This window comes from Anomalospiza imberbis, chromosome 1 (assembly GCF_031753505.1).
Source record: "Anomalospiza imberbis isolate Cuckoo-Finch-1a 21T00152 chromosome 1, ASM3175350v1, whole genome shotgun sequence".
NCBI lineage: Eukaryota > Metazoa > Chordata > Aves > Passeriformes > Viduidae > Anomalospiza > Anomalospiza imberbis.
Genome location: NC_089681.1, coordinates 59,561,126 through 59,573,722, shown reverse-complemented (window position 1 = coordinate 59,573,722; position 12,597 = coordinate 59,561,126). Strand labels below are relative to the sequence as shown.

Here is a 12,597-nt window from a genome sequence, read left to right as displayed (position 1 = left end):
CCTTCACCAGCTCCTTCTCTGGACACGCTCCAGGACCTCAATGTCCTTCCTGAACTGCGCGTCCCAAACTTAAAACAGTACTCCAAGTTAAATGACTTAACATAATTAAGTGTATCACAAACTATTAAGACATATCCATTCACTAAGGTATATCCTAAAATTAAGAAACTAACATACTAAAAGGATCCTTAGTAATATCTACCATTGTAACACAAAAATGGAAAACGAGACTGCAGATCTCAGTTAGGGGAAGAGTGAGAACAAAGATGATATTGTAGATCAAATCTACAATAAGCAAAAAGTGCTACCTCTATCACTTCATAATTTCAAACCAAAAGTAGGTCTCTTACTCTCCAACCACAACTCTCTAAAGTCTGCAAGGAAATTACTGAACAAAGTTGCGTAGTCCATGTTGCTAAGAAGATTGTATTACTTTAGCACAGTACTACCTTTTGAGTCTCAAAAACTGTCTGTCAAGAAGAGAAAAAAAAACAGACATAAAGAGGTCTGAATAATTTTTTTTAAAAACTTATTCTGGAATTTTCTTCTACTAGTAACCAAAAAAACTCTGTAAAAGGGCTGCAAGACATACTTCAAAGACAAATGGCAAGTATGTTCTACAACAGAATTAGTGAGGTGCTGTTTGGCCTTGAAATTTTTCACCATTTTGTGCTTGGCTGCTTTTGGCTTACTTTCATCTGATTCTAGGCCTTGTTCTCCCAAGACTGACATAAATACATTTTTGTGCACCTAACCCCACTATTTATTAATCTACCCATGTACTGAAAAGACACTGGCAAATGAAGGTTTTGCTACTTCTCCTAAGTATACATTCATTCAGACCAAGCTAAGGAAAGCTCACAGGTAAAAGCAGCAAAGCAGTATCTACACTAGAGCAGTAAATGCATACTGGTTGGAGCACATAGGAATAGCAAAACCGAGTTAAGATGCATGTTAGCACCCAGGACTCAATGAGTAATGGTGCTTACCTCGGAGTGAACTCGCTGTATGTGTGACTGCAGGTTGCCTTTCTGGGAGAAGGCGGCGGGACAAAAGGCACAGGCGTGGGGCTTCTCCCCCGTGTGCTTGATCATGTGGGTCTGCAGAGCCCCCTTCTGGTTAAAGGCCTTCCCACACTCGCTGCACTTGAAAGGTCTTTCACCTGCAAGGAAACAGAGGCAGCAGGAGGAAGGGTTAGGAGATTTAAGTAAATGTCTGCAGTTTTCTGTATCTAAACGAAAACTTGGATCCATTAAAATAAAATACACACGTTATTATATACGTTACCAGGAGGTTTTGACAACAAAATTATCTTGTCCACCAACCTCCACACCTACTCTGATGAAAATGTAGCCTTGTTAAAAAGGTTTTGTGACTTAGCTGATGATTATCAGTTGAAATGGGTAAAATAAAGGAAATCTAGATGAAGCAATTATTTAAAACACCTTCCCTCAACTTGTGGTTTGAAAGATCTCAGAAGCTGATATGCAAAACCATTGGAGCAAAAAAAACACAGGGAAAATAGAAAAAAGAAACCCATATGATGTTTTATACCAAATCCTATAAAATGCATATATCTTCAAAGAAACAAGCAGGGCAAGAGGGTAAATGGACAGTAATAAATAACTAACAGTGAAAAATTAAACCTTTTATCTAATTTAAAATCAGAAAGTCTTACAGCAACTCTGCAAAAGACGGTATATATGGTTCCCACCCCCCAGTATTAAGATCCATTCACTCTTTGCAACCACATACTGAAAATATGCAATGAAATAATGTTTTGGACAGTTCTGCTCAGAAAATAATTTTAAAAACGGTTCATATTGAATATTTAAAGAAAAACTAGCCAACATTTTTACAGAAATGCTCTGTCACAATTTCCCAGTTTTGCTGCCCTCAGTGCTGTGCATAATTACACTTTTTGGATGTTAGCAGATAACATGAAGAACCCCACAGTTACAGAACATAAGAGAACCGCATAAACAGATTACAAAGCTACATAAACTTACTAGTAATAAATTTCAGTTTCTTACAACCATGTGTCCTACTTAACTCCTGGAAACCTCCACTGTAAACTTAGTACTACTACTTTTTTCTTTTAGTGAAATAGTTCAGCTGTGGACTTTCTAGGACCTTGAAAATATTTAACACCTTGCCCTTGCACATTTCCATGCCAAGACCAGTATAAGCACCCACACCAGTAAGTACTACCATGTGCACACTAAATCAGTTTTAATAAATATTTCTATATGATTTCTAATTTTATAGCTGTAATTACATCTACTTGAAACTTATTAATTCTTAATTAAATTCAAATTGTCAGAAATAAAAGCAGCTTTTTTTCTGAAATTGATTTCAAGCATATAACTCACTGAAGGAATGTATATCTTCTGTTCTGCTGCTTAGGAGTTTTGAATGTTCTTTAAGAATTGCAGGTTTTAACTGTATATTTTTTAAAAGAGATTAGAATGAAGAACACTGATTCACATCTGGAAATACAAAATTCCTATTAGGCTTTCATAGGCAAAAAGCTTGGCTTCCAGTAAGAGTTGCTGGCGGACACATGGAATATTGCTTCAGGTTAAGTTTGCCTATGCAAGTAAATCTCATTATAAAAATGAAATCTTAACTCTGTCGTGGAAACGTGAAATTTCTGTATTTCTCAAGTGTAACTTAATAAAATATAGATTTGAGAGGGGGGACGAGGCGTTCATTACTCAATTATTAATGTGGGAATTGCAGTCCCTGAGACTTGATTTTTTTCCCAGAAAGGTGTAAGTAATTGAAATGACTAGCTAGAACAAAAAAAGTACTGCAATTAAGAGACTAACGTAATGCCACCCATTGTGCACACCTAAAGACTTGGGCACTCTAAATCCTTTAAAACAGTTGTTTCTACATATCTACAGTACCTCAAACAGCCGAATGGCAGATAGACTGTCTGCAGATTTAGAGTACTAACAAACTCCACAAATTAAATTAGTATTTGCAAGCTAATTGGAAGATAAAATGACCTCTCATCATGTGCAGATTGGGACTGCACTTTCTGTTTCTGGTTTCCCAATAGACAAATGCCATTCAGCCTTCAAAAAAAAAAAAAAGCCCTTGAACTTTTTGAAGCTTTAAAAACGCATCCATAACCAACTATAATCTTGTTTCTTTATTCTGACTAAAATAAGCTAATGAATTAAATAGAGCCAAGAATCTAAAATACTGAAGTTAATTTTCACTGACTTTTTTTTGATATTACTTTCAAGCAATTGTTTTAAAGCAGGTACAAGGGTGACCTCTTGTGTTACTTTTCTATAACTAGATCTGTAAAACCCCAAAAGATTCTTAAGAAAGTGTCACACAATGATCTTTTAATTTCTTTGTAAACAAGGCCATTCTTGTAAATGGCACCTCATCGCATCACTGTCTGAACAGTGATATTACACTGACTGATATTACAAACAGAATTGCACACTTACACAAATGAATACCTGAATTAGCTATAAACTAGACAAATGGCAATTTATTCAGTATGTATGAAAAATACATATTGAACACCACCGGAGTATCTTCAATGAAGACTTTGTTAAAACTCCTGCTATAATAATGTATACCTGGTTAAAGTATAAGAACTATTCTTTTATAGTCATCTGTACACTTTGGAAGTTTTATATTATTTTATGCTTGGCATTTTTCAATTATTTCAATTGCTTATGGTTTAAACATGCACATATTTATGACAGAAATGTAGCAAAAAACATTTCTTACTAATTCTGCAAATTTGAACAATCACTTGCACTTCCTCAATTATTACCAGGCTTATCACCTCAGATCACTTCTTAAGTTTAAATAAATCAATTTTAAAAAATGCAAGACTACTACTTTATTAGTATCATTAATTCTCATGTACTTGTGCTCTTTTTGTAACTGCAGATTTTAGAACCTGCTCTCTAGAGTACATAAGATCTAATTAAAAGCAGATGACTGGCCCTTATCAAGGGATTCTGATTTTAGGGCCCATTGAAACTCTAAGTACCAAAACTGATATTTGGTAACAAATGAAATGTATAGATTTTTTTCTCATTTTTTAACTGCTTCTAATAATATAAATCTAGAAATTTTAAAAGCATATGAATTTCCTAAGCAAATGAATTACATAAAGTTTATTTTAAACCAACAGGTAACTGTATCTAATAAGCCAAAAGTATTAATAATATTTCAGGCCCCAACAGGGAAAAAAATACACAGCATTTCAGAGGTTAACTGATTTTTGTAAAACAAAAACAAATTAAAAGAATTACTTCCACAGCCTTACCTGTGTGTATTCTAACATGTCGTGTTAATTGACTCGGTTTCTGGAACGTCTTCCCACAGTGAGGACAGGAATAGGTAAACCCACTTCTATCAATGTTTCTGTTGTAAGATCTGGTATTTGATACCCTGTGATTAAAAAAACAAAAGAAATAATTTTAATATGAAACTTTACTTTGAAGAAGTTTCTTTTACCCCATCATTTTAAACATAGTGTTAATTTGATGGCAACATAGTATCAGCTGCAACAGTGAAACTCTATAATGACACAAAGAACAACACCAACAGCTCTTTTCTTAGTACCTCCATGCTCCAAGACCTTTAATTATTTCTGCAGTAATGATCTGATACATCTTAGAGGCTGACAGAAGTATACAGTGTCTTCACAACCATTTAGGTGGGAACCTTCAACTCTGTGCAACTCTATTTCTTTTGCCTGAACATAGCCAAGTCCTTCATTCTGAACTAGAATAGGCAAATCTCATACACTGGAGTACAAATGCACTTGCTGAAGTCTAGTAAGAGCAAGTTAAGAATTTAACAACCCGAATATTCACCATTGGCAATCACACTCTCCAAAGAACCGCAGAAACAAAGAATATAAATTCCCAAAAATCATTTCACTACAAATCAAACTAACTAGTTTATTCATCCTCACACTCTAAACAGGAGTTGTCCAAAAGAACAACGGTTTTAGTAGGTAATACGTTTATGTAACTCAATACAAAACCTACCTGGATACTTCAAACCTTTAAATTTCTGTTTCCAGATTGAAATTTACAACACTTGTTTAAACCTCCTGCAATACAACTATTAAGATCTTAGAATCTGTATTAACTTCTAATGAGAAGAACTGGTAATAGACAGGATTTTTTGGTTTTCAATATGTAATTTTCCTCATCTGTTTTTTATAGAAACACAGAAAATTAAAAGAGAGATCAGCTGTCAAGACTTTAGGCTTTTTTAATATATAAATAAACCAAGATAAGTTTTTCTTCCTTCTAACTTAAAGTAGTTCTCACCTTCCTAAAAGTAAAGTTAAACTAAAGAGCTGAAAGAAAAGACCGAACAAGTATTCACCAAAAATAAGAACAGCATTTACCAGGCCTCTTTCTTTCCCCCTTCATTTTGTGCTTTTCAGATTTACAAGAAACTTATGGGAGGCTGCAATGGGGAAAGATGATCAAACTGCAAAGAACAAGTAACATCTTTGCAGAATGAAAGCATTAAAATTTTTGTCATTATAATAAATGCGATGTAAAATTAATATACATTTGCTTCAATATACTGCTATTAGTGTTTAAAATCAAACACACTTGAAAAATCACTTTGCATCAGAGAAACTTAACATGTTTACAAATAGTTGGCAGATGAACTATGCTTAGTATGTGTGCCTAAATAGAAAAACAGGGCTAAAAAAGGCCTCCAAAAATAACCACCCACTTAAGCAACATTTTAAAAAGAAAGTGTCATTTTAGAACAGCATACCAAAGAAAAGAAATTATCTGCATAAATCATGGTACTTTGCTGACTGGAAATACTACTCCTGCTTTTCCCAGCTATCACCACAAAAGTAACATCTGCTCATTTTGTTATAATCCCATGATTGTCACCTTATTTTATAGTGAGTTTTCATATGCTCCTTTAGTTGTGAGGAAGTTTCAAATTCTTTTTTGCAAGACTTGCAGCTGTGAATCCTACTGCCTGCCAATTCTTGACGATGTTCTTCCATGTGTATGGACAGCTGACTCTGTAAAGTGAATTCATCTCCACACTCTGAACAGATAAGATTCTGAAAGAGATAATAGAGACTGATTTTTCAAAACAGCAGTGCACAAGCTTTGTTCAAGTACATTAACTTACCCTTCTATGGACATTGGCAGATGGAAGCAAGCAGCAAGAGAAGTATCCAAGCAAGAAGAGTTTATGAGCCCTGTGGTATACATCATGTACAATAATCACCACAAGATTATATTAATATTTATATTTTAAGAAAAATCAATAGAACTGAGGTCTGAGAAAATTCATACGGCAGCAGAAACAAGCAGTTCAGTAGCATCCACACCACTCCCTATTTCCTTGGTGGCTGGTTCAATACACACAGAAGCTCACCATGGTCTACAGAAACATCTGTAACAAGTAATTCCTTTCTAACCAAAATCATTGTAACTGAGGATTCAAGGTTTTCACACATTTACAGGTTAAAGTTACATTGAATGTCACTTTTAAACAGCATTCCCACCACAGTTACCACTGACTTTTCTTAAGCTTTCTTGACAGTGAAGATGACAAAAAATAAAGAGGTACACAATGATTCTAACAGATATCTCTTCAACCCATTAATTTCAGACAGGTTTCTTTATCAGCTCAGTTTTCAGTAATTGTGATTATGACTGCAAATTGAAATATTTCTTATCCTCCCCCTTCTTTCCTCTCCTATAATGATCAACAAGAAAAGTAAAAACAAACAACAGAAAACAGCCATGTTCATTTCAAGAAAGATATTGACAAGAATGTTTTAATCAAGAGGAACACAGGTATGCAACATTATTTTTGGACTGTTTTGACGATAAAGTTGTTCTTTAAGTCTGAAAAAAAAAATCTGCAGAATCACATTTCCAGACAAAAGCTTAAAAAGCTGAAGTCCTTTAATAAAATTAATTACCAACTCAAAAATTATTTGTTTAATCTAACCTAGATGACATTCTTACTGCATTCAAGTTACAGAGTGAACAATAAATAACTAATACTTTTTTTTTTTTCCCTAGGACATACATTCAAATCTGAATACTTCTTATGGGCATCTACTGTTCTTACACAACAAATTTAGTTTATGATTTTAGATTTCTAAAAGTGGGGGGAAATTTTATGACGGAAAACCTACAATTACTATGGCCAAGCTCATGAACCTCAAAACTGAGGGATTTTAAATCGCTTCTCAGCATTTTTCAGACATGCATATATATCATGTTAAGTTGCAAATACACATATTCTATTAAGCAACTTCAACAAACAAAAAAATAGCCTAAGAAGAAGTTATTTGAGACAATTAAAGTCTTCATTATTCTATTCAGTACTGTGAAATTTGCTGTAGGAAAGCAAAATCTCAGTAAAGCAGAAAAACTACAAAAAACCCACCCATATATCACACCAGATTCTGCTACATGCAATACCAGATGTATTTTTTTGCTCCTCAAACAAACAAAAAAATCACCACCATGCACAGAACAAGTAATTGAACACTGTAACAAGTAATTGAACACTATGGTTAAACCCACATTTTAACACTAAACACAAGGAGCTGATCATATGCAAAATTTCCAAACTCAGAAAAAAATTTTAAAGCTCTATTCATTGGATTCTGCCTGTTTTAGCTCTCCCTATCCTACCACATGCAACATCTGAAGAACACTTTGGAACTCATGATCTTCACCTGCTTTGTATCTATGACTCCCAGTATCTGTAAAGGATTTTAACCTGCACTTTTTCAAAAGATCATTGCTCACAAATTATTAGACGGTACAAATCAAATACTGTGAATATTTCTTAAAAAAAAAAAAACAAACAAAACCCCAACATCACATAAAGTAAAACATAAAATACCAAACCAATAAGATCTTATTATGAAGGAATTTTAATTTTATATCCACCAAATATCACTTTTAACTTTTTCAACATATTAAGGTGTTACCGAAGCCCAAAACCCATTCATGTTCATGAAAAAAGAAGACATAGTAGCACTTCTAATGCAATAAATAATTTGTGTTTCAGTTTTTTATTCACCATTTCTATCCTGCCAGGGTAAAATGTAGCAATGAAAACCATTATGCATTTCCACTGAGGAAATGGACAAGATCAACAATCCTCAAGATGGGTCATATTTACACAAGATATATTCTTTATGACTTCTCAAGAGAAAGCTACCCATATTAGTGAGGAATTTCAAATATGAAGCTTTTCTCTCACACCAGTTTACCACATATAAATCACCAAAGAATGCGAGGAGAAAACAGTCTCTTGAAAGCTCAGTATCAACAGCCCAGAAAATTCCTTCCAGAAATCTCACATGGAGCAATCAATCACAAAAATCTAAGTTTCACAGACAGAGCCACTCTCCCAAATCTCACTGGAGCTGTTCTGTTCTTTCCCATCTGCATTTGTCTGTAGATAAAGCTGCCTGATGCAGCACAACACAAGGGTAAAGTTCCCCAAATTTCATTTTGTGAAGCAATCTTCTTAACCTCTGTGTATGTCCCTTAATGTATGTCTCCCCATATGCACCTTTGCTATGATTTCCAATTTTAACCCTTCTAACAGCAAAAGGAAGAAGAGCAGACAGGAGGGAGAACCTATTCCACCGATACTTGTTAACCTGCATGTTGTGGAAAACCCCTCAATGACAGCTAGTGCCATCACCAATACCCTCTGCTTCAAGTTCAAATTCCAGCTCTCCTAGAGGTCCTGTGCATAGTAACTCCGGAAGTTATTCCTGCAGTTTAATGTGAATTAATTGTTACATTCATCTCTGTTTTATCACAAAACTATTGGGTGTTATAAGAAACACATTCATTAGCAATTGAAATATGTTCATATTTTTATAAATTTAATTTTCAAGCTGCAGATGGAATTTTGAATTGGAAGGCATCACACATCCTATTCTTCTGACATCTGCACCAAAGCAACAAAATCAGGACTGCTGAAATGCATGAAAAATCACTTAGTGGAAGAAATAAATACCAATAACCACCACCACCCTAAGGTGTCTTTCTTGATGCTTAGTTTCCTTATTCTGATGTTTCAAGCAATTCATAAATCAAGTTTCCTTAATAATACCAATTAACCATTTATCATTAAGATACCTTAACAGATAGCAAAATTGGACTCTAGTCCACTTAACTTGGCTGCCTACTTGACTGTGTACGTGACAAAACATGAGCTAAAACGATTAAAGAAGGAATACAATCTCTACAGATGGCATGCCCTGCATCTGTCTGAAGGAAAAGTGCACACAGGCCTATTATCCCCAACTTACAGGTCAAAACTGCTGTAAGCTGTCAGCAACTGGCATGGAGAAACACACCACTGTTACATTTATGATCAGAAGTCAGACAATAAAAGTGCATTCCTGATTCAGCTCCAATTCTCCAACACAAAGTGCAATTTTAGAAAAGCCTTAACAGGAGGAAGAGGCAATTACATGATCAAAAACTTGGTATTTTGGGCACTGCATTCAACTCTGGCAATTGTAGTAATGCAGTAAAGACTATAAAGTGAGCAAAATACATCACTATATATTAACTGCTAAGAATTTAACCAACACTCTATCAAAATGAAAAATGAAATTCTGATAGGGGAAGGAACAAGTATTCTCAAGCAAAATAACCAACCACGCAAAAACAGAGGTGGGAGCTGTAGGTAAGGGAACAGCTTCATCTGTTTCTATGAATGGTGAGAATGCCTCACCATGACATCTGCCATCAAACATGATCACACATTATTTCTTACGTGTGGGCTTATCAATGTAGATGAAGTCACAGAAATATCTTCAAAATAAAAGTATGTGCAAATAACCAATCAGTTAATGTACATATATAGTATGATATGGTATCTATCAAATATGCTCATGTTCCTTTTGTTCATAAAGACACAATGGGAACACTTATTTATATTCAGGATATCAATTTCTGTAACTAATATTAAAACAGACCCCCCACGTAAAGTTTTATATTTCTTCAGAACAAAATAATTTATTCAAAATCTAAATTTACACAAAATCTAAAGCATACAGGTAAGGGATTAAATACAACCCCTATGACATGTCTTTTCAAAATTAAATAATAAAGTTTAATGAATTACCTCCTCTTTCTCATGCAGCATTATATGTGCTTTCAGACTGGCTACTCTGGAAAACTTCTTGTTGCACACAGGACACGTAGGATCTTCGCCATTGTGAGTACATTTGTGAAGCGTCAAGTTGAATTCAACATTAAATGACATCGGACACTGGTCACACCGGTGAGGCTGTTTGTTAAAATCACAAAAATAAAGACAAAATTCAGTCTTCCCATAAGCTACATATACCCTGAGTGACACATATAACCATACAAATCAAAATGTTAAACATCAAAAAAAGAGCAATTCAAGTACCTACATAGGATAATGATGCTTAATAATACCAATATAAATTATTTTATCTTTTTTGCATCTCATTGCAGGAATTACAAATACAGCATTACAAGAGCACAAAGGGAAAGAAAGCAGGGGAACTAAGGAAACCAAGACTCAAAACTGAGACTGTCTGGAAAGAGTGAAGTTAGTAGGAGAGAGGAATGAGCAGGAGACAGAAATACATTTTCCAGTTTTAACTGTGATCTTGATTCACCCAGAGTGGTTGGGCACTGAAAGAGGCTCCCCAGGGAAGCAGTCACAGCACCAAGCCTGACAGAGTTCAAGGAGGACAATGCTGTCAGGCACATGGTGTGACTCTTGGGGTGTCCTGCACAGGGCCAGGGGTTGGTCTTGATGATCCTTGTGGGTCCTTTCAACTCCGCATATCCTGAGGTTCCACGAAATCTCCTGAAGTAAAACTAATAATCGAAACAGCAAAACACTTAGTTTATACTAGGCCTGACTACTATTCACTTGGTATCTGCAAAACCAGTTTTCATTCTTTACGAATGAAACTTTCACTTTTGGATGCAAAGGCTCTTACATACGTGTGCCACAATATAGGTTTAACTTTGTCAACTTTTGAAACTTGTGTAAGTTGTTCATTGTACACATGAATTATCTCCAAGTGCTGCGTTTTGTGAAAATTCATCTGTATTTAGGTCTACTTCAAAAAGTAATAAAGTTATTTTCCTATCACATAAAAGTAGTTTTAGCTTTGTGAACTAGAAAGCAAAGGAAATAAATTAAATGCTTCATATTACAGATGTAAATTGTGGCAAAAGCTTCATTTAAAAAGCCAGTCCAGTCTTAATCACATATTGGTATTCTTCTCATTTTTCCCCAAATTTGATTTGTAAGCAGCTAAAGTGATGACATTAATCCACTGACTAATACATACATACTAAATTAGTTTATTAGTAGGGCCCTGTTAATAAATATAAGCATTCTTTTCTTTTTGTTGTTAATGTGTAGAATCACTTTGAAAAACTGTATTGAAAAAAACATCATATTTTGTCATCCACCTGGGTATTTTATAAATCAAAGAAAATGGCTAAAATTAAAAATTACTCATCTGGAAACAACAATGCAATTAAAGGGCATCAAAGGAAGATCCTATCTCAAAGGAAACAAGAAAAAACATGAAAGTGACACGTCACAAAACTCTGAGGTCCCCAAGTAATAATTATTAGTGGTGGGACTGAAAAGAAATGGAAAAGATGTCTTGTGTTAGCTTCACTTGACAGTATATGAAAACATCAATGTACGCTGGTTATATCTAGCACAATTCATACCTTGTCATTTTGCTCATGATCCCTCATATGGCGCTGGAACTGGGTCTCTCTTGGAAAAGACAGCAAACAAATCTCACACTTATGGAAGCTGGGTACTTGGTAGGGAAAATTACCGTTCTCTGTATTTGGTGTCAGAACATCATCTACAAAACAAGCAACAAAACATTTGTATGAAGTCACATTTTATCTACTTATAATTTATTGTAAAAAACAGAATAATTTGAAGCAGCAACTATTCCAATTCCTCTAAGCTTTTTGACTTATCCAACAGTGTAACTTCAGGGGATCTCAAAGAGCTCTGGCATAAATATCATTGCTTCCATTGACACTGAATCAATCAAATATATCCATACCTCAAACTGCCAGTCACTACAGACATAAATAATCACCTTTTCTCAGTAATTTGAAATAAATTCTTTCTGTACTTCATAAACACCCATCAAGTTTCAAACAAAATGAACAACTGCAAAAAGCACTAGGTATGAGTAAGATACTGCCAGGGGTTACTTTTAATAATATTACATCACATGTTTCTAAAAACGTTTTTTAAAATTACATAGTCAGCAATTCTGACTACACAGGTTTTCTGCCCTCCCTCCCTTCTCTTTCCCTCTCTTTCCCTAAGAAAAATTTAGCCATATTTTCTTTCTTCTCCTTCTGGCATTATAAAAACTTTATTAAAACCTATTTTAAAACCTTTAGAGTTGTAAAACAAACACCAATGTTTCAAACAGTCAAGAGAGATGCAATAAACTGCAAGTTTAAGTGCGTACATATTCAGTCAATGGAAAGAGCTGCATTTTTCTTTAAATAGACCCAGTCTAAACCCATA

At 34.6% G+C, this 12,597-nt stretch overlaps 1 protein-coding gene across 5 annotated transcripts in view; it reads right to left on the bottom strand.

The window, feature by feature from the left end:
- The window catches only part of ZNF236 (zinc finger protein 236), a 77,535-nt gene that overhangs the window by 54,887 nt on the left and 10,051 nt on the right, over nt 1-12,597 (bottom strand). For all 5 annotated transcript variants that reach the window (XR_011000175.1, XM_068193928.1, XM_068193915.1 and 2 more), the window contains exons 2-6: nt 11,766-11,908; nt 10,159-10,323; nt 5,916-6,094; nt 4,307-4,431; nt 990-1,162 (exon numbers count right to left, since the gene is read on the bottom strand). Coding sequence is in view for 4 of the 5 variants with exons in the window: in XM_068193928.1 (XP_068050029.1) it covers nt 990-1,162; nt 4,307-4,431; nt 5,916-6,094; nt 10,159-10,323; nt 11,766-11,908 (785 nt within the window). In the remaining variant the exon portion in view is untranslated. The remainder of the gene's footprint in view (nt 1-989; nt 1,163-4,306; nt 4,432-5,915; nt 6,095-10,158; nt 10,324-11,765; nt 11,909-12,597) is intronic.